At 40.8% G+C, this 23,420-nt stretch overlaps 1 protein-coding gene across 3 annotated transcripts in view; it reads right to left on the minus strand.

The window, feature by feature from the left end:
* Window positions 1-23,420, minus strand: part of GAK (cyclin G associated kinase) — a 799,358-nt gene that overhangs the window by 566,949 nt on the left and 208,989 nt on the right. For all 3 annotated transcript variants that reach the window (XM_053702755.1, XM_053702754.1, XM_053702753.1), the window contains exon 9: window positions 12,702-12,814. In XM_053702755.1, the coding sequence (XP_053558730.1) occupies window positions 12,702-12,814 (113 nt within the window). The remainder of the gene's footprint in view (window positions 1-12,701; window positions 12,815-23,420) is intronic.

The raw sequence follows: 23,420 nt of genomic DNA on the forward strand, positions 1-23,420 counted from the left end.
AATGTAAGGCAGATAACTCAGAGACTCTTCGAGCCGAGGAATTAGCCATCAAAAACAGAACTTTCCAAGATAAAAGCTTAATATCAATGGAATGAAGGGGTTCAAACGGAACACCCTGAAGAACTTTAAGAACCAAGTTTAAGCTCCATGGAGGAGCAACAGTTTTAAACACAGGCTTAATCCTAGCCAAAGCCTGACAAAAAGCCTGAACGTCTGGATTCTCTGCCAGACGTTTGTGTAAAAGAATAGACAGAGCAGAAATCTGTCCCTTTAACGAACTAGCGCAGTGGTTCTCAACCAAAGTGACCTCAAGGCCCGGTAAATTTTAGCTAGACATGTCCAGGGCCCAGTAGTTTTTATATATATATATATATATATATATATATATATATATATATATATATATATAGTGAGCAGCAGGGGTGGGCTGATTAGCCAGGCAAATAGGACCTGGGCCGAGGGACCAGCAAGTAAGGGGGCCCACAAATGGTATCTCCACGGATCTTGGTGCATTCCTTAAGCTGGAGTTTTCAGTTGCCCTATCAGTAACTAAGCAAATAAGTGTGGGTTTAGTGGGGGCCCTGGCAGGGGTCTGTCGCTGTGAGGGCCATGGAGTGTGGGGTCTGGCCCTGGAGGTTGGGTGCCCTTTCTCTGGCCCTTAATGTTGGGGGTCCTGGCTCTGTAGGATGAGGGGCCTGTTGGGGGCAGGGCAGGAAGGCTACCATGTACATTTGCATACCATTTAATACATTTTGGTCAGTGTGAGACAGTGTTCCTGGGGCCTTGATTGGTCTCAGTCTGCACCTGGTTTGCAGTGGGGTAAGAGTGTGCAGTGGGGGCATGACAGGTCAGGGCCCACCAGCAGGGCTATCACGGCCCGGTACTGGGCCACGGCCCGGCTGTTGAGAAACCAGGAACTAGCGGATAAACCCTTTTCTAAACCCTCTTGTAGAAAAGACAATATCCTAGGAATCCTAACCTTACTCCATGAGTAACTCTTGGATTCACACCAATGTAAATATTTACGCCATATCTTATGGTAAATTTTTCTGGTAACCGGTTTCCGAGCCTGTATCAATGTATCAATAACCGACTCCGAGAAACCACGCTTTGAGAGAATCAAGCGTTCAATCTCCATGCAGTCAGCCTCAGAGAAATTAGGCTTGGATGGTTGAAAGGACCCTGAAGTAGAAGGTCCTGCCTCAGAGGCAGAGACCATGGTGGACAGGACGACATGTCCACTAGGTCTGCATACCAGGTCCTGCGTGGCCACGCAGGCGCTATCAGAATCACCGATGCTCTCTCCTGTTTGATCCTGGCAATCAGACGAGGCAGCAACGGAAACGGTGGGAACACATAAGCCATGTTGAAAATCCAAGGGGCTGCTAGTGCATCTACCAGAACCGCTCCCGGGTCCCTGGACCTGGATCCGTAACAAGGAAGCTTGGCGTTCTGGCGAGAAGCCATGAGATCCAGTTCCGGTTCGCCCCAACGAAGAATCAGTTGAGCAAATACCTCCGGGTGAAGTTCCCACTCCCCCGGGTGAAAGGTCTGGCGGCTTAGAAAGTCCGCCTCCCAGTTCTCCACGCCTGGGATGTAGATCACTGACAGATGGCAAGAGTGAGACTCTGCCCAGCGAATTATCTTTGAGACTTCTAACATCGCTAGGGAACTCCTGGTTCCCCCTTGATGATTGATGTAAGCCACAGTCGTGATGTTTTCCGACTGAAATCTGATGAACCTCAGTGTTGCTAACTGAGGCCAAGCTAGAAGAGCATTGAATATCGCTCTTAATTCCAGAATGTTTATTGGAAGGAGTTTCTCCTCCTGAGTCCATGATCCCTGAGCCTTCAGGGAATTCCAGACTGCGCCCCAGCCTAGCAGGCTGGCATCTGTTGTTACAATCGTCCAATCTGGTCTGCGAAAAGTCATTCCCTTGGACAGATGAATCCGAGACAACCACCAGAGAAGAGAATCTCTGGTCTCTTGGTCCAGATTTAGTAAAGGGGACAGATCTGAGTAATCCCCATTCCACTGACTCAGCATGCATAATTGCAGCGGTCTGAGATGCAGGCGCGCAAATGGCACTATGTCCATTGCCGCGACCATTAGGCCGATTACTTCCATGCACTGAGCTACTGATGGGCTTGGAATGGAATGAAGGACACGGCAAGCATTTAGGATTTTTGATAACCTGGACTCCGTCAGGTAAATCTTCACCTCTACAGAATCTATAAGAGTCCCTAGAAAGGGAACCCTTGTGAGTGGTAACAGAGAACTCTTTTCCATGTTCACTTTCCACCCATGCGACCTCAGAAATGCTAGAACTATCTCTGTATGAGACTTTGCATTTTGAAAACTTGACGCTTGTATCAGAATGTCGTCTAAGTACGGAGCCACCGCTATGCCTCGCGGTCTTAGTACCACCAGAAGCGAGCCCAGAACCTTTGTAAAAATTCTCGGGGCCGTAGCTAACCCGAAGGGAAGAGCTACAAACTGGTAATGCCTGTCTAGAAAGGCAATGATCTTTGTGAATCGGTATGTGAAGGTAGGCATCCTTTAAGTCCACTGTGGTCATATACTGACCCTCTTGGATCATGGGTAGGATGGTTCGAATAGTCTCCATTTTGAATGATGGAACTCTTAGGAACTTGTTTAAGATCTTTAGGTCCAATATTGGTCTGAAGGTTCCCTCTTTCTTGGGAACCAAAAACAGATTTGAGTAAAATCCTTGCCCTTGTTCCGTCCGCGGAACTGGGTGGATCACCCCCATTACTAGGAGGTCTTGTACACAGTGAAGAAAAGCCTCTTTCTTTATTTGGTTTGCTGATAACCTTGAAAGATGAAATCTCCCTTGTGGAGGAGAAGCTTTGAAGTCCAGAAGGTATCCCTGAGATATAATCTCCAACGCCCAGGGATCCTGGACATCTCTTGCCCAAGCCTGGGCGAAGAGATAAAGTCTGCCCCCCACTAGATCCGTTTCCGGATAGGGGGCCCTCTCTTCATGCTGTCTTAGGGGCAGAAGTAGGCTTTCTGGCCTGTTTGCCCTTGTTCCAGGACTGGTTGCTTTTCCAACCCTGTCTGTAACGAGCAGCAGTTCCTTCCTGTTTTGGAGCGGAGGAAGTTGATGCTGCTCCTGCCTTGAAATTACGAAAGGCACGAAAACTAGACTGTTTTGCCTTTGATTTGGCCCTGTCCTGAGGAAGGGTGTGACCCTTACCTTCAGTAATGTCAGCAATAATCTCCTTCAAGCCGGGCCCGAATAAGGTTTGCCCTTTGAAAGGAATATTAAGCAATTTAGATTTAGAGGTTACATCTGCTGACCAGGATTTAAGCCATAGCGCTCTGCGCGCCTGAATGGCGAATCCAGAGTTCTTAGCCGTTAGTTTGGTTAAATGCACAACGGCATCCGAAACAAATGCATTAGCTAGCTTAAGGGCTTTAAGCTTGTTCAAAGTCTCATCCAATGGTGCTGTGCGAATAGCCTCTTCCAGAGACTCAAACCAGAAAGCCGCTGCAGCAGTGACGGGCGCAATGCATGCAAGGGGCTGTAATATAAAACCATGTTGAACAAACATTTTCTTAAGGTAACCTTCTAATTTTTTATCCATTGGATCTGAGAAAGCACAACTATCCTCCACCGGAATAGTGGTACGCTTGGCTAAAGTAGAAACTGCTCCCTCCACCTTAGGGACCGTCTGCCATAAGTCTCGTGTGGTGGCGTCTATTGGGAACATTTTTCTAAATATCGGAGGAGGGGAAAAAGGCACACCGGGTTTATCCCACTCCTTGTTAATAATCTCTGTAAGCCTTTTAGGTATAGGAAAAATGTCAGTACACACCGGTACCGCATAGTATTTATCCAGCCTACATAATTTCTCTGGGATTGCAACCGTGTCGCAATCATTCAGAGCCGCTAATACCTCCCCTAGTAATACACGGAGGTTCTCAAGCTTAAATTTAAAATTTGAAATGTCTGAATCCGGTCTCCCTGGATCAGATTCGTCACCCACAGAATGAAGCTCTCCGTCCTCATGTTCTGCAAATTGTGACGCAGTGTCAGACATGGCCCTCATATCATCAGCGCGCTCTGTCCTTAACCCAGAGCTATCGCGCTTGCCTCTTAACTCCGGCAAATTAGATAATACTTCTTTCATAACATTAGCCATATCTTGTAAAGTGATTTGTAAGTGCCTTGATGTGCTTGGCGCCACAATCTCACGCACCTCCTGAGCGGGAGGCAAAGGTACTGACACGTGAGGAGAGTTAAGCGGCATAACTTCCCCCTCGTTCTCTGGTGATAATCTCTTTACCGGTAAAGACAGACTTTTATTTAAAGTAACATCAATACAATTGGTACACATATTTCTATTGGGCTCCACATTGGCCTTTAAACATAATGAGCAAGCAGATTCATCTGTGTCAGACATGTTTAAACAGACTAGCAATGAAGCTATCAAGCTTGGAAATTTCTTTCAATAAGTTTACAAGCAATATAAAAAACGCTGCAGCGCTTTTAAAAACACAAAAAAACTGTCACAGTTGAAATAACAACGAACTAATACGGTTATAGCAACCAATTTTAAACAGTAAATGTATGAAATTAGCAGAGGATTGCACCCATTAGCAAAAGGATGATTAACCCCTCAATACCCAAAACGGATAATCAATTTAAGATTTAACGCTTTTCTCACAGTCAAACACACTGTCACAGGTCTGCTGTGACTGATTACCTCCCTCAAAAATGAACTTTGAAGACCCCTGAGCTCTCTGGAGACGTCCTGGATCAAAGAGGAAGAAGCAGGAAGACTGTGCTAGAATTTTAACTGCCCAACAAGGCGCTAAAAAAAGGTCCCTCCCACTCATATCACAACAGTGGGAGACCTGATATAACGGTGTCTATGCAATACGTTAGCCATGTGGAAAAAAATCATGCCCAAAAAGATTTATCACCAAAGTACCTCACAAAACGAATAACATGCCAGTAAACGTTTTAAAAAACAACTTTCCAGTGTTATGCAAAGTTATCACTAAGCCTGCTACCAGTCGCTTCTACTGCAGTTAAGGCTCATACATTTATTTCAGTACTAACAGTATTTAAAGTTAAATTCTAGTCTCTAGAAAATAACTCAACTGCGCATACATTTATCAGCCTGATACCAGTCGCTACTACTGCATTAAAGGCTGTACTTACGTCATATGGGTAACAGCAGAGTTTTCATAGTCAATTCCATTCCTAGAAAATATTTTACTGCACATACCTCATTTGCGGGGGACCCCGCATGCTATTCCCTTCTCTGAAAGTACCCCACTCCTCAGAATGTGCGAGAACAGCCAGTGGATCTTAGTTACGTCTGCTAAGATCATAGAAAAAACGCAGGCAGATTCTTCTTCTAAATACTGCCTGAGAGAACAAACAGCACACTCCGGTGCTATTTTAAAATAATAAACTTTTGATTGAAGAATGTTACTCCTGTCTCCTCTCACAACCTCCTTTGTTGAGACTTGCAAGAGAATGACTGGGTATGACATGTGAGGGGTGGAGCTATATAGCAGCTCTGCTTGGGTGGGAAGGAGAATATATCCCATAAGTAATGGATGACCCGTGGACTGAACACACTTAACAAGAGAAAAACACATCTGGGTGAAGAGACCACTCTCCCGGATGTAAAGTCTGGCGACTGAGATAATCCGCTTCCCAATTGTCTATACCTGGGATATGGGCCGCAGAAATTAGACAGGAGCTGGACTCCGCCCATGCAAGTTTCCGAGATACTTCTTTCATAGCTTGAGGACTGTGAGTCCCACCTTGATGATTGACATACGCCACGGTTGTGACATTGTCTGTCTGAAAACAAATAAACGGTTCTCTCTTCAGAAGAGGCCAAAAATGAAGAGCTCTGAGAATCGCACGGAGTTCCAAAATATTGATTGGTAATCTCGCCTCTTGAGATTTCCAAACCCCTTGCGCTGTCAGAGATCCCCAGACAGCTCCCCAACCTGAAAGACTCGCATCTGTTGTGATCACAGTCCAGGTTGGACAAACAAAAGAGGCCCCTTGAACTAAAAGATGGTGATCTAACCACCAAGTCAGAGATAGTCGAACATTGGTATTTAAGGATATTAATTGTGATATCCCTGCATAATCCCTGCACCAGTGATTCAGCATACAAAGCTGAAGAGGTCTCATGTGAAAACGAGCAAAAGGGATCGAGTCCGATGCTGCAGTCATGAGACCTAAAACCTCCATGCACATAGCTACTGAAGGGAATGATTGAAACTGAAGGTTCCGATAAGCTGCAACCAATTTCAGACGTCTCTTGTCTGTTAGAGACAAAGTCATGGATACTGAATCTATTTGGAAACCTAAAAAGTTTACCCTTTTCTGAGGAGTCAAAGAACTTTTTGGTAAATTGATCCTCCAACCATGTTTTTGAAGAAACAACACTAGTTGATTCGTGTGAGATTCTGCAGTACCAAGATACTGTCCAAATAAGGAAACACCGCAATACCCCGCTCTCTGATTACAGAGAGTAGGCACCGAGAACCTTTGAAAAGATACTTGGAGCTGTCGCTAGGCCAAAAGGAAGAGCAACAAATTGGTAATGCTTGACTAGAAAAGAGAATCTCAGGAACTGATGGTGATCTGGATGAATATGAAGATATGCATCCTGTAAGTCTATTGTGGACATATAATGCCCTTGCTGAACAAAAGGCAGAATAGTCCTTATAGTCACCATTTTGAATGTTGGTATTCTCACATAACGGTTCAAAATTTTAAGATCCATAACTGGTCTGAAAGAATTCTCCTTCTTTGGGACAATGAACAGATTTGAATAAAACCCCAGACCCTGTTCCTGAACAGGAACTGGCGCAATTACCCCAGATACCTCCAGGTCTGAAACACACTTCAGGAAAGCCTGGGCCTTTTCTGTGTTCACTGGAATGCGTGAGAGAAAGAAACTTCTCACAGGCGGTCTTACTTTGAAACCTATTCTGTACCATTGAGAAACAATGTTCTGGATCCAATGATTTTGGATTGAATTGATCCAAACATCCTTGAAAAATTTTAGTCTGCCCCTACCAGCTGAGCTGGAATGAGGGCCGCACCTTCATGTGGAATTGGGAGCCGATTTAGATCTTTTAAATGGCTTGGATTTATTCCAGACTGAAGGTTTCCAATTGGAAACAGTTCCCTTAGGGGAAGGATCAGGTTTCTGTTCCTTATTTTGTCGAAAGGAACGAAAACGGTTAACAGCCTTAAATTTACCCTTAGATTTTTTATCCTGAGCCAAAAAAGCTCCCTTCCCCCCAGTGACAGTTGAAATAATTGAATCCAACTGAGAACCAAATAATGTATTAAAACCTTATCTTATCTGCCCCCTACCAGCTGAGCTGGAATGAGGGCCGCACCTTCATGCGGACTTAGGGGATGACTTTGGTTTCTTAAAAGGCTTAAAAGGATTTTTTCCAATTTGAGGAAGGCTTCCAATTGGAAACAGATTCCTTAGGGGAAGGATTAGGTTTTTGTTCCTTATTTTGACGAAAGGAACGTAAACGATTAGAAGCCTTAGATTTACCCTTAGGTTTTTTTATCCTGAGGCAAAAAAACTTCCTTCCCCCCAGTAACAGTTGAAATAATAGAATCCAACTGAGAACCAAATAAATTATTAACTTGGAAAGAAAGAGATAGTATTCTAGATTTAGATGTCATATCAGCATTCCAAGATTTAAGCCACAAAGCTCTTCTACCTAAAATAGCTAAAGACATGGATCTAACATCAATTTTGATAATATCACATCACAAATAAAATGATTAGCATGTTGCAGTAAACAAACAATGCTATATAAGTCAGAATCCAATTCTTGTTGCGCTAAATTCTCCAACCAAAAAGTTGAAGCAGCTGCAACATCAGCCAAAGAAATTGCAGGCCTAAGAAGATGACCTGAATATAAATAGGCTTTCCTTAGATAAGATTCAAGCTTCCTATCTAAAGGATCCTTAAAGGAAGTACTATCTTCCATAGGAATAGTGGTTCTTTTAGCAAGAGTAGAAATAGCCCCATCAACTTTGGGGATCTTTTCCCAAAACTCTATTGAAATTGCTGGTAAAGGATACAATTTTTTAAAACTTGCAGAAGGATTAAAAGGAGTACCCGGCTTATTCCATTCCTTAGAAATCATATCAGAAATAGCATCAGGAATAGGAAAAACCTCTGGAGTAACCACAGGAGGTTTAAAAACAGAATTTAAACGTTTACTGGTTTTAATATCAAGAGAACTAGCTTCCTCAATATCCAAAGTAATTACCACTTCTTTTAACAAAGAACGCATATACTCCATTTTAAAAAAATAAGTAGATTTGTCAGTGTCAATCTCTGAGGAAGGATCTTCAGAATCAGATAGATCCTCATCAGAGGTGGATAATTCATTATGTTGTCGGTCATTTGAAAACTCCTCATAAAGTTGATGAAATTTCAAAGACCTCTTACGCTTATTAGAAGGTGGAAATGCAGACAAAGTCTTCTGAATAGAATCAGTAACAAATTCTTTAAAATTCATAGGTATATCATGTACATTAGAAGTTGAAGGAACTGCAACCGGCAATGTACTATTACTGATGGACACACTATCTGCATGTAAAAGTTTATCATGACAACTAAGACAAATGACATTAGGAGATATAATCTCCACAATTTTACAACAAATGCACTTAGCTTTGGTAGAACCGATGTCAGGCAGCAAAGTTCCAACAGATACTTCTGAGGCAGGATCAGATTGAGACATCTTGCAAAATGTAAAAGAAAAAACAACATATAAAGAAAAATTATCAATTTCCTTACATGACAGTTTCAGGAATGGGAAATAATGCAAATAGTATAGCCCTCTGACATAGAAAAAGGCAAGAGGCAAAAACAATGGGGCAATAAATAATGAAAAAAGTTTGGCGCCAAGTATGCCGCACAAAGTAACTGAAATTTTTTTTGACGCCAACCATGTCCGGAAATGACACACCCTGTGTTAAACCTCTGCGTCAATTACGATGCCGGAAATGACGAACTTGCATCAACAGACATGCCTTTCGCGCCAAAAAATTATCGCGCCAAGAATGACGCAATAAAGTGTAGCATTTGGCGCACCCGCAAGCCTAAGTCAGCCCGCAATTTGAAAAAAAGTAGTCAATTGAAAAAAAGACTAAACCCTAGGTAAGAAAAATATTTCTTAATATTAACTTTCCCCAAATATGAAACTGACAATCTGCAAAAGGAAATATATTTGCCATGAGTCAGGTTCATCTAAGTACAATACATATATTTAGAACTTTATATAAATGCATAAAGTGCCAAACCATAGCTGAGGTGTCTTAAAGGGACAGTCAAGTCCAAAAAAAACTTTCATGATTTAAATAGGGCATGCAATTTTAAACAACTTCCCAATTTACTTTTATCACCAATGTTGCTTTGTTCTCTTGGTATTCTTAGTTGAAAGCTAAACCTAGGAGGTTCATATGCTAATTTCTTAGACCTTGAAGACTGCCTCTAATCTGAATACATTTTGACCACTAGAGGGCATTAGTTCACATGTTTCATATAGATAACATTGAACTCATGCACGTAAAGTGACCTAGGAGTGAGCACTGATTGGCTAAACTGCATGTCTGTCAAAAGAACTGAAATAAGGGGGCAGTCAGCAGAGGATTAGATACAAGATAATTACAGAGGTAAAACGTGTATTATTATAACTGCGTTGGATATGCAAAACTGGGGAATGGGTAATAAAGGGATTATCTTTCTTTTTAAACAACAAAAATTCTGGTGTTGACTGTCCCTTTAAGAAATAAAAACATACTTACCAAAAGACACCCATCTACATATAGCAGATAGCCAAACCAGTACTGAAACAGTTATCAGTAGAGGTAATGGTATATGAGAGTATATCGTTGATTTGAAAAGGGAGGTAGGAGATGAATCTCTACGACTGATAACAGAGAACCTATGAAAAAGACCCCCGTTAGGAAAATCATTGCATTCAATAGGTGATACTCCCTCCACGTCCCTCTGACATTCGCTGTACTCTGAGAAGAATCAGGCTTCAAAATGCTGAGAAGCGCATGTCAAAGTAGAATCTAAGCACAAACTTACTTAACCACCTCCATAGGAGGAAACGTTTGTAAAACTGAATTGTGGGTGTGGAGTATTTATAGGCATTTTGAGGTTTGGGAGACTTTGCCCCTCCTGGTAGGATTGTATATCCCATACGTCACTTAATTACTGGTGATTTAAATAGATATTTAAATTGTGATTAAACACGTTTTGATTTAAATCAAACCCACCCTGACATTACCTTCAAAAAGGTAGCTCAAAGATGTCTGTATCCCACTAACAAAGATAAATTATAACTAAGTTTTCAACTGTTTAATAAGATCTGTCCCCCATGAAGCTTACAAGAGCAGATTAATTTATAAGATTGTACATCAAACACAAACCAGTGGACATCCACAGAATGTGAACAAAGAAACTGCAAGTAAACATCTTGACCCCACTAATCACCACTAACACATGTCTACTTCAAATCTTATGGTATGTTGAAGCTGAAATGCCAGAGAAGATTCCAAGACAACTTTGCCCACACATGAAAATGTAAGCCGATATTGGCAATTTGATGCCAAAAGTGGGGTACAAGATAAGTCAAAAACCAGAATCTACACCCACCAAAACTGTGCAAGATCGAACAAGGAGTCATCTAGCAAGGGGCTATGTTTTGTGCCATAAACAGAAAAGGCAATGCTGCCTGGGATGCCAGTACATTTTTTGGAAAGTAGCAGAAACCTTACCAAGACCTTGACTGAAAGACCTGTGTACAAGAATCTACCCTAGATTTTGAATGACAATTAATACGTTATGTTTACAGAGAAGGGGACTAGACACATAACCCCTTCTCTGTAAACATAACGTATTAATTGTCAAAGCATACCTGCGAAACGTACGTCGGAACTGAACTGTTCTATATTGAGTTTTATCACGTCTCTACACTAGCCAGGACACCTGGGGGCTTAGCGCTACTGTCTTGCTACTAAAGAGGTTTTGGTTTCGGCGGTCACACTCCTGCTGATCCATTTACCTCTTTGCAAGTTTGGCGATTTGAAGCATTTATTACAGCATATCTGCTTTTGTACCCTTACATTGTGGTGTTATCAAGGCTTATGTGACGCTTTTATATATTTTAAAATAAATTTGTATCCAAGTTTTGCCTAGTGTACTGTTTTCCCATCAGTATAAAGTGGGAGTGCGCATATCCTTGAGCTTAGTGGAAAGCTCCAACAAATGTGAGTAGTCATTTGCTACAAAACAACTACTTCCTCAAAGTGCCATTACAGATTCACACTATGTTGCAATTTTCTGTTTCCTTTTTTATGGGATCTCACTGAGGAATGCTAACAAGCTGAAAAACTCATCCAGAGGACACAGACATATCCTTTATTCAGAACTTTATTTGGTTTTCCTTTTATGATTTTTGTTATCACATTTATTTCACATAACCAGGGGACCTATAATCAGAATATTTCACCTCTAAGGTTTATTCCAGAATGGATAAAAAGTTAGATTTATCCCAAGAGGTTTCCTTGCAGATAGCTAAGCCTCCAAGGCAAAATGAGTGGGCCTATGAAGACATTTCCTGTACATTTAAGAGATCTTATTTGAAAATAGAAACTGTCCGCCAAGCATAAAATAGCATAATCTAACAGCACATCATCTCACCATTAAATAATTATTTCAGGGATAGTAGCCTTCTTTCTCTTGAGACAACCAAGGGCAAAAAAAATAGCAGATAGTCACATAAATCGAAGGAAACCCCATGTATAATCTTCGCAAGTGCACAAGGCTACATTTAGACCATATGCAAGATTATGGGTTAAAAGGACATGAAACCCACATTTTTTCTTTCATTATTCAGTTAGAGAATACAATTTTAAAAAAAAGTTTCCAATTTACTTCTATAATCAAATTAGCTTTGTTCTCGTTATTCTTTGTTGAAGAGATGCCTAGGTAGGTAGTGTGCACATGCCTGAAGCACTACATGACAGGAAATAGTGCGGTCATCTAGTGTTCTTGCTAATGTTAACTTTGTCGCAAAACCGCTACCATATAGTACTGCAGACACGTGCACACTCCTGAGCTTACATCCCCTGCTTTCAACAAAAGAAGACAAAGAAATTTGATAATAGAAGAAAATTGGAAAGTTGTTTAAAATAGTATGTTCTGTCTAAATCATAAAAGAAAATGTTGGGGTTTCATGATCCTTTAATGCTCTGATGAGAATCAGGAGTTGGATAGATCCTTACAGTAGCATGTATTTATTATACAGAGAAAGACCAAACATTCCTTTCTTCATCTTTTTACTCCTACTTGTTTATGAATTGATTACATTATAACCTAGCTTGAGGCCCTACATAGTTTAAGGTTGACTGAACCTCAAAATGAAACAGTAATAAATGGTTTCTGTCATATAGAGATTACAACTGTAAACATAGTTTAATAAAAACAAACAAATGATATACTTTGCTATCTGGAAGAGTGCTACAAGTATGGAGTTATTTAGGAAAATTAAAGAGCTTAGATAACGGTTAGTGACTGCCAACATGGTCCATTCACTTGATAAAACAATTGCCCTATATTACAAAGCTGTTTAATAATATTCACCTCTGTAATAGGAGACTTTGGATTGACATTTCTTGCTACCGCAATGGCCTGTAGCTGGCTGACAACCTCGGTAATGGATAACCTGTCCTCTGGATTCACTTTTAACATAGAGCCTAAAAAAGGATAAAATATATTTTAAGCTATGATATATGACACAAAGTTTTTAATCTAGAATGTAATGACAAATAATAAAATAAACAAAACTACACACACACATGGCCATATGAATTTTGACAAGACATAAAAAATTGTAATACATAAACATATCAGCGTTCACTAATAAATTATAGTTATTTAAATGACATTTTACCTTTCTTCAATTTAACTCTGCTAAACAAGTGATGCAAATTGAGATCTGTTCTCCGTCAGCATTAAACACAGGTAGCCAATTTGGGTAAAAGGGCCACTTGGTGAATAGGTTTCCAACCCCTTATGTTTGCTCAATTCTACTTATCCTAACACATACAGTGGCAAAAGGTTTTGATCTAAACATTTTGAAGCTAAAGTCCCCTAGAACATGTTGTGATCTCATCACTGAAATGCAGCATGTCTGAAGAACGGGAGCATGGTGAGTTAAAGTGGTGATTCTGCCTGCACTTTTCATTTACACCTGTAGATGTCGCTGTCCCGTTGTAACTCTATAAAATATTTACTGCCCTCCTCTGTCCACTTTCCTCACACTTCTTGAACACCACTATGATGCAGGGTGACAGCATAAAGGGAAAATTAAAGTGCAGCAGAAAAAAGGTAAGTAACACTGTGTGGTTCAGCATTCATAATTGCAGAAGGTAAACTGTTTTCTTTGTTCTTTTTGTAAAAGCAGCATGCTAAACCAAAAAATGTGCTGGTGTTCTGTCGAAAACTCCAATCTGACGTCACTTCCGGTATTTCCATACATCTGATTGGTCCATGTCCTGTGAGTGGCAGGATTCACAACCAATCAGATAGGCACTGTAATCGCCTATCTTCACTATCTATTTTGTTTCCGCCTGGGGGGTTCAAGGGGGTCAAAGTCCCCCTTGTTAACCTCATTCTCCAAAGTTTATTCGGGGTGTAGGCCAAAGGGTCTGCGGTGGCCCCCTAGACAGAGGCAAAAAAGATATTAAAATAAAAGTCACCAGAAGTGACGTCAGATTGGAGTTTTTGACGAATTGGAGTTCGACAGAACACCGGCTCGTAAGCTTACATTCCTGTTTTTGTAAATAAAGATACGAAGAAAAATTGCTAATAGAGCATAAAATTTTAAGTAACTTTCTAATTTACTCCTATCTAAATAACGAGAAAAAAAATGAGTTTCATATCCCTTTAATTTACTTATATTATCTAATTTGCTTCATTCTTTAGATATCCTTTGTTGAAGAAATAGCAATGTACATGAGTGAGCCAATCATATGAGGCATCTATATGCAGCCACCAATCAGAATCTAAACCTAGATAGGATTTTCAACAAAGGATATTAAGAGAATGAAGCAAATTAGATAACAGAAGTAAATTGGAAAACAAAATTTATGCTTACCTGATAAATTTATTTCTCTTGTGGTGTATCCAGTCCACGGGTTCATCCATTACTTGTGGGATATTCTCCTTCCCAACAGGAAGTTGCAAGAGGACACCCACAGCAGAGCTGTCTATATAGCTCCTCCCCTAACTGTCACCCCCAGTCATTCGACCGAAGACAAGAAAAAAGGAGAAACTATAGGGTGCAGTTTTGACTGTAGTTTAAAAATAAAAAACACCTGCCTTAAAATGACAGGGCGGGCCGTGGACTGGATACACCACAAGAGAAATAAATTTATCAGGTAAGCATAAATTTTGTTTTCTCTTGTAAAGGTGTATCCAGTCCACGGGTTCATCCATTACTTGTGGGATACCAATACCAAAGCTTTAGGACACGGATGAAGGGAGGGACAAGGCAGGAACTTAAACGGAAGGCACCACTGCCTGTAAGACCTTTCTACCAAATATAGCCTCTGAGGAAGCAAAAGTATCGAATTAGTAGAATTTAGAAAAACATAATTTATGCTTACCTGATAAATTCCTTTCTTCTGTAGTGTGATCAGTCCACGGGTCATCATTACTTCTGGGATATTACTCCTCCCCAACAGGAAGTGCAAGAGGATTCACCCAGCAGAGTTGCATATAGCCCCTCCCCTCTACGTCACCCCCAGTCATTCGACCAAGGACCAACGAGAAAGGAGGAACCAAGGGTGTAGTGGTGACTGGAGTATAATTTAAAAATAATTACCTGCCTTAAAAAACAGGGCGGGCCGTGGACTGATCACACTACAGAAGAAAGGAATTTATCAGGTAAGCATAAATTATGTTTTCTTCTGTTAAGTGTGATCAGTCCACGGGTCATCATTACTTCTGGGATACCAATACCAAAGCAAAAGTACACGGATGACGGGAGGGATAGGCAGGCTCTTTTATACAGAAGGAACCACTGCCTGAAGAACCTTTCTCCCAAAAATAGCCTCCGAGGAAGCAAATGTGTCAAATTTGTAAAATTTGGAAAAAGTATGAAGCGAAGACCAAGTTGCAGCCTTGCAAATCTGTTCAACAGAGGCCTCATTCTTAAAGGCCCAAGTGGAAGCCACAGCTCTAGTGGAATGAGCTGTAATTCTTTCAGGAGGTTGCTGTCCAGCAGTCTCATAGGCTAAACGTATTATGCTACAAAGCCAAAAAGAGAGAGAGGTAGCAGAAGCTTTTTGACCTCTCCTCTGACCAGAGTAAACGACAAACAGGGAAGACATCTGTCGAAATTCTTTAGTTGCCTGTAAGTAAAATTTTAGGGCACGAACTACATCCAGATTGAAGAAATAAACTAAATAAAATCACCATAGTCCTCTCACACATCCTATCTAGTCGTTGGGTGCAAGAGAATGACTGGGGGTGACGTAGAGGGGAGGGGCTATATGCAACTCTGCTGGGTGAATCCTCTTGCACTTCCTGTTGGGGAGGAGTAATATCCCAGAAGTAATGATGACCCGTGGACTGATCACACTTAACAGAAGAAAGGTATGAAGCGAACACCAAGTCGCCGCCTTACAAATCTGTTCAACAGAGGCCTCATGTTTAATATAGGCTACAGTCGTGATGTTGTCCGACTGAAATCTGATGAACCTGACCGCAGCTAGCTGAGGCCAAGCCTGAAGAGCATTGAATATCGCTCTTAGTTCCAGAATGTTTATCGGAAGGAGGGCTTCCTCCTGAGTCCACGAACCCTGAGCCTTCAGGGAGTTCCAGACTGCGCCCCAGCCCAGAAGGCTGGCATCTGTCGTCACTATAGTCCATTCTGGCCTGCGGAAACTCATTCCCCTGGACAGATGGACCCGAGATAGCCACCAGAGAAGAGAATCCCTGGTCTCTTGATCCAGATTTATTCGAGGAGACAAATCTGTGTAGTCCCCATTCCATTGATTGAGCATGCAAAGTTGCAGTGGTCTGAGATGTAGGCGAGCAAACGGAACTATGTCCATTGCCGCTACCATTAGGCTGATTGCTTCCATACACTGAGCCACTGACGGCCGAGAAGTGGAATGAAGAGCACGGCAGGAAGTTAGAAGCTTTGACAACCTGACCTCTGTCAGAAAAATTTTCATCTGAATCTATCAGAGTTCCTAGGAAGGAAACTCTTGTGAGAGGGGAGAGAGAATTCTTTTCTTCGTTCACCTTCCACCCGTGAGACCTCAGGAATGCCAGAACAATGTCCGTATGGGACTTGGCGATTTGAAAAGTCGACGCCTGTATCAGAATGTCGTCTAGGTAAGGAGCCACCGCTATGCCTCGTGGCCTTAGAACCGCCAGTAGGGACCCTAGAACCTTTGTAAAGATTCTTGGTGCCGTGGCTAACCCGAAGGGAAGAGCCACAAACTGGTAATGCCTGTCTAGGAAGGCGAACCTGAGGAACTGATGATGATCTCTGTGTATCGGAATGTGGAGATAAGCATCCTTTAAGTCCACGGTAGTCATATATTGACCCTCCTGGATCATAGGTAGGATGGTTCGAATAGTCTCCATCTTGAAGGATGGGACCCTGAGAAATTTGTTTAGGATCTTGAGATCCAAGATTGGTCTGAAAGTTCCCTTTTTTTTTGGGAACTATAAACAGATTTGCATAGAGGCCCTGCCCCTGTTCCTCCCTTGGAACTGGGTGGATCACTCCCATGACCAGAAGGTCTTGAACACAACGCAAGAATGCCTCTCTCTTTATCTGGTTTGCAGATAATTGTGAGAGATGAAATCTCCCCTTTGGAGATGAAGCTTTGAAGTCCAGAAGATATCCCTGGGAAACAATCTCCAGAGCCCAGGGATCCTGGACGTCTCTTGCCCAAGCCTGGGCGAAGAGAGAAAGTCTGCCCCCTACTAGATCTGGTCCCTGATCGGGGGCTACTCTTCATGCTGTCTTAGAGGCAGCAGCAGGTTTTTTGGCCTGCTTCCCCTTGTTCCAAGCCTGGTTAGGTCTCCAGACTGGTTTGGACAGGGCAAAATTTGCCTCTTGTTTTGCATTAGAGGAAGCTGAAGCTGCGCCACTCTTGAAGTTTCGAAATGAACGAAAATTAGTCTGTTTGGTGCTTAATTTGTTGGACCTATCCTGAGGAAGGGCATGACCTTTTCCTCCAGTAATATCAGAAATTATCTCCTTCAGTCCAGGCCCGAATAGGGTCTGCCCTTTGAAGGGGATGTTGAGAAGCTTAGACTTTGAAGTAACATCAGCTGACCAGGATTTAAGCCATAGCGCCCTACGCGCCTGAATGGCAAAACCTGAATTCTTAGCCGTTAGCTTGGTTAAATGAAAAACGGTGTCAGAAATAAAGGAATTAGCTAACTTAAGAGCTTTAATCCTGTCTAGAATATCATATAACGGGGTCTCCACCTGTAGAGCCTCCTCAAGAGACTCGAAACAGAAAGCCACTGCAGCATTGACTGGGGCAATGCATACAAGAGGCTGGAGAATAAAAACTTATTGTATGAAGATTTTCTTAAGGAAACCCTCTAATTTTTAATCCATTGGATCTAGGAAAGCACAACTGTCCTCGACGGGGATAGTTGTACGCTTAGCTAGGGTAGAGACTGCTCCCTCCACCTTAGGGACCGTCTGCCACGAGTCCCGTGTTGCGGCATCTATGGGAAAGATCTTTTTAAAAGCAGGCGGGGGAGAGAAGGGTACACCTGGTCTATCCCATTCCTTAGTAATAATTTCTGAAAACCTCTTAGGGACTGGAAAAACGTAAGTGTAAACAGGCACTGCAAAGTATTTGTCCATTTTACACAATTTCTCTGGGACTACAATGGGGTTACAGTCATCCAGAGTAGCTAAAACCTCCCTGAGCAACAAGCGGAGGTGTTCAAGCTTAAACTTAAACACTGTCATTTCAGAGTCAGACTGAAGTAACGCCTTCCCTGAATCACCCACAGATAGAAGCTCTCCTGCTTCGGCTTCTGCATATTGTGAGGGTATATCAGACATAGCTACTAAAGCGTCAGAAAGCTCTGTATTTGTTCTAGCCCCAGAGCTGTCTCGCTTTCCTTGTAACCCTGGCAGTTTGGACAATACCTCTGTGAGGGTAGCATTCATAACTGCCGCCATGTCTTGTAAGGTAAACGCATTGGACGCACCAGATGTACTTGGCGTCACTTGAGCGGGAGATATAGGTTCTGACACATGGGGAGAGCTAGGTGGTTTAACCTCCCTTTTGTCAGTCTGAGAAACCTCTGGTGATAAATCTTTAAATGCCATAATATGGTCTTTATAACTTATAGAAATATCAGTACATTTGGTACACATTCTAAGAGGGGGTTCCACAATGGCTTCTAAACATAATGAACAAGGAGTTTCCTCTATGTCAGACATGTTTAACAGACTAGTAATGAGACCAGCAAGCTCGAAAAACACTTTAATTAATGTGAAACAGCAATTAAACAAAAAACATAATTTATGTAAGAACTTACCTGATAAATTCATTTCTTTCATATTAGCAAGAGTCCATGAGCTAGTGACGTATGGGATATACATTCCTACCAGGAGGGGCAAAGTTTCCCAAACCTTAAAATGCCTATAAATACACCCCTCACCACACCCACAATTCAGTTTAACGAATAGCCAAGAAGTGGGGTGATAAGAAAAGAGCGAAAGCATCAAAAAAATAAGGAATTGGAATAATTGTGCTTTATACAAAAAAATCATAACCACCACAAAAAAGGATGGGCCTCATGGACTCTTGCTAATATGAAAGAAATGAATTTATCAGGTAAGTTCTTACATAAATTATGTTTTCTTTCATGTAATTAGCAAGAGTCCATGAGCTAGTGACGTATGGGATAGCAAATACCCAAGATGTGGAACTTCCACGCAAGAGTCACTAGAGAGGGAGGGATAAAATAAAGACAGCCAATTCCGCTGAAAAATTAATCCACTACCCAAATCAAAAAAGTTTCAATTTTTATAATGAAAAAAACTGAAATTATAAGCAGAAGAATCAAACTGAAACAGCTGCCTGAAGTACCATTCTACCAAAACTGCTTCTAAAGAAGAGAAAACTTCAAAATGGTAGAACATAGTAAACGTATGCAAAGAAGACCAAGTCATTGCTTTGCAAATCTGATCAACAGAAGCGTCATTCTTAAAAAGCCCAGGAAGTAGAAACTTACCTAGTAGAATGAGCCTTAATCCTCCGAGGCGGGAATCCACCCTACTCCAAATAAGCATGATGAATCAAAAGTTTAAGCAAGATGCCAAGTAAATGGCAGAAGCCTTTTGACCTTCCTAAAACCAGAAAAGGTAAAAAATAGACTAGAAGTCTATCTGAAATCTGAATAGTTTCAACATAAAATTTCAAAAACTCTTACCATATCCAAAGAAAGTAAGAATCTCACCAAAGAAGTCTTAGGAAAACAATAATTCCTCCTGTTTGTTAGAATTTACAACTTTAGGTAAGAATTGAAATGAGGACAGCAAAAAACCACCTTATCCTGATGAAAAAAAATCAGAAAAAAGAGATTCACAAGAAAGAACAGATAATTAAAAAACTGTTCTAACTGAAGAGATGTCCAAAAAGAACAATACTTTACATGAAAGTAATTAATTGTCAGAGCAAGCATATGCTCAAATAGAAGAGCCTGAAAAACCTTCAGAACCAAATTAAGACTCCCAGGAGGAGAAATTGGCTTAATGACAGATTTGATACAAAACAAAACCTGAACAAAATGATGAATATCAGGAAGTAACACTGCTTTATCCTGATGAAAAATCAGAAATGGATATTCACAAAAAAGAGCAGATAACTCAAAAACTCTTCTAGCAGAAGAAATAACCAAAAGGAACAATACTTTTCCAAGAAAGTAATTTAATGTTCAGAGAATGCATAGTTTCAAACGGAGGAGCCTGTAAAGCCCTCAGCACCAAATTGAGACTCCAAAGAGGAGAGATTGAATTAATGACAGGCTTGATACGGACCAAAGCCTGTACAAAACAATGAATATCAGAATGATTAACAATCTTTCTGTGAAAAAAGAACAGAAAGAGTAGAGATTTGTCCTAACAAAGAACTGAAGACAAAACCTTATCCAAACCAACCTGAAAAAATAATAAAATTCTATGAATTTTAAAAGAATGCCAAGAAAAGTAGGTCTTCCAGACTCAATAATAAATCTTTCTAGAGACAGATTTACGAGCCTGAAACATAGTATTAATCAATGAGTCAGAGAAACTTCTATGACTAAAAATCAGGCGTTCAATCTCCATCCCTTCAAATTTAATGATTTGAGATCCTGATGGAAAAAATGGGCCTTGAGAAAGAAAGTCTGGTTTAAACGGAAGTGTCCAAGGTTGGCAACTGGCCATCCGAATGAGATCTGCATACCAAAACCTGAGAGGCCATACTGGAGCCACCAGCATAACAAACAAATACTCCATAAGAATTTTGGAAATCACTTTGGAAGAAGAACTAGAGGCGGAAAGAAATAGGCAAAAATATAATTCCAAAGAAATGTCAATACATACACTACTTCCGCCTGAGGATCCCCAGACCTGAATAGGCCCCTGGGAAGTTCTTTATTCAGATGAGATGCCAACAGATCTATTTCTAGAAATGCTCACATCTGAAAAATTGAAAAACATATCTGGGTATGAAAGACCATTCTCCCGGATGTAAAGCTTGATTAACAGAGATAATCCGCTTCCCAAATATCTATACCTGGGAACAAAACCACAGAATTTAGATAGAAGCTGGATTTAGCCCAAGCTAATATCCGAGACACTTCTAGCCTAAGGACTGTTATTCCTACCCTGATGATTGACATACACCATAGTTGTGATATTGTCTGAAAAACAATAAACATCTCTTCTTCAAAAAGAAACTAACTGAAAAACTCTGAGAAAGCACGGAGTTCTAAAATATCAAATGACAATCTCGCCTCCTGAGATTTCCAAACCCCTTGTGCTGACAGAGATCCTCAGACAGCCTCCCAACCCAAAAAGACTCACATCTGTAGAGATCATGGTCCAGGTTGAAAGAAACGAAGAGACCTGTAGAACTAAATGATGGTGATCTTAACCACCAAATCAAGAGAGATAAATATTAGGATTCGAAGATTTAAAATGCAAAATCCTAAAATCCCTGCACTATAATTCAGCATAAAAAACTGGAAAGGTTCTTTCTATTGAAAATGAGCAAAGGGAATTGAATCCAATGCTGTGGCCATAAGACCTAAAACTTCTATGCATATATAGCAACTGAAGGAAATAATAGAGACTAAAGGTACCGACAGACGGAACCCAATAAAATTGTCCCTTGTCTGATAGAGACAAAGACAGTGACACAAACTATCTGGAAACCTAAAAAAAGGTGACCCTTGTGTGAGGAATCAAGAGCTTTTGAAAAAAAGATCCTCTAACTATGTCCTGGAAGAACAAAGTGAATCATATGAGATTCCGCATCCTCAGAAAATAATCTGAATGAAAACAGAAAAATTAAAATATGCATTTATTGTATCTAATGAAAACAAATAATGCTATCACTGACCAAAAAAAGGCAGAATAGTTTGAATAAAAATCCAAAACCCAGTTCCTAAAAAGGGAACTGGAAGAAATACCCCAGAAGATTCCAGATCTGAGCAGCGCTTGAACCCCACGGGTGATCAGCCATGCTTCAACAGTACCCAAAATATATAGGACCGAAACACACTTAAAGAAAGTGTTAGCCTTACTGGAATAAAATTGAAGAAATCTGGACCGAATAGAACCAAATAAATTTCAAAAAAGTCTTAACCTGCCCCTTGCCAGCCAAGCTGGAATACGGCACATACATCGCAATTTTAGGGAGCTGATTTCGAACTGAAAAATTTCCAATTAAAAACATGTTACTTGGGAAAGAATTCAGGAATTCGTTCCTAATAAGAACAACCAAACTAGTATAAGCTTAAAGTTTTAGTCTTAGAACTCAATCTTGAAGCCCAGAGTAACAGTTAAGAATTGAATCCAATTAAAAAAACAAATAATTGATTATCTTAGAACAAAAGAAATATGGATTTTTTGAAATCACAAAATTCTTCTAGCTAAAACAGCTAAAGGCATAGATAAAACCTCATTTGCGAAAAAATTCAATAAAATGAAGACACAAATGAAATTATTAGCATGATAGTCCAGTTAAAGGACCAGTCAATACACTGGACTTGCATAATCAAAAAATGCAAAACAACAAGACAAATGCAACAGCACCTAGTCTAGTAAATTTTGTCCCTTTAACAGTGCTAAAATAAATCATAATATGATACTTGATCTTAAAGTAAACAGAAAAAAACATAATTTATGCTTACCTGATAAATTTATTTCTCTTGTAGTGTATCCAGTCCACGGATCATCCATTACTTATGGGATATTCTCCTTCCCAACAGGAAGTTGCAAGAGGATCACCCACAGCAGAGCTGCTATATTGCTCCTCCCCTCACTGCAATATCCAGTCATTCTCTTTTAACTCTCAACAAAGATGGAGGTCGTAAGAGGACTGTGGTGTTTTTGGTGCAGATAGCTCAGAGACTCTCCGAGCCGAGGAAATAGCCATCAAAAACAGAACTTTCCAAGATAAAAGTTTAACATCAATGGAATGAAGGGGTTCCAACGGAACTCCTTAAAGAACTTTAAGAGCCAAGTTTAAGCTCCACGGGGGAGCAACAGGTTTAAACACAGGCTTAATTCTAACCAAAGCCTGGCAAAATGCCTGGATGTCTAGAACCTCTGCCAGACGCTTGTGCAAAAGAATAGACAGAGCAGAAATCTGTCCCTTTAAGGAACTAGCTTATAATCCTTTGTCCAAGCCCTCTTGGAGAAAAGACAATATTCTAGGAATCCTAACCTTACTCCATGAGTAATTCTTGGATTCACACCAATAAAGATATTTACTCCATATCTTGTGGTAGATTTTCGTGGTAACAGGCTTTCGTGCCTGTATTAAAGTATCAATAACTGACTCGGAGAAGCCACGCTTTGATAGAATCAAGCGTTCAATCTCCATGCAGTCTCAGAGAAATTAGATTTGGATGATTGAAAGGACCTTGTATCAGAAGGTCCTGTCTTAGAGGCAGAGTCCATGGTGGAAAAGATGACATGTCCACTAGGTCTGCATACCAAGTCCTGCGTGGCCACACAGGTGCTATCAGAATCACCGATGCTCTCTCCTGTTTGATTTTGGCAATCAGTCGAGGGAGCAGAGGAAACGGTGG

This window comes from Bombina bombina, chromosome 2 (genome assembly GCF_027579735.1).
Source record: "Bombina bombina isolate aBomBom1 chromosome 2, aBomBom1.pri, whole genome shotgun sequence".
NCBI classification, from domain to species: Eukaryota; Metazoa; Chordata; class Amphibia; order Anura; family Bombinatoridae; genus Bombina; species Bombina bombina.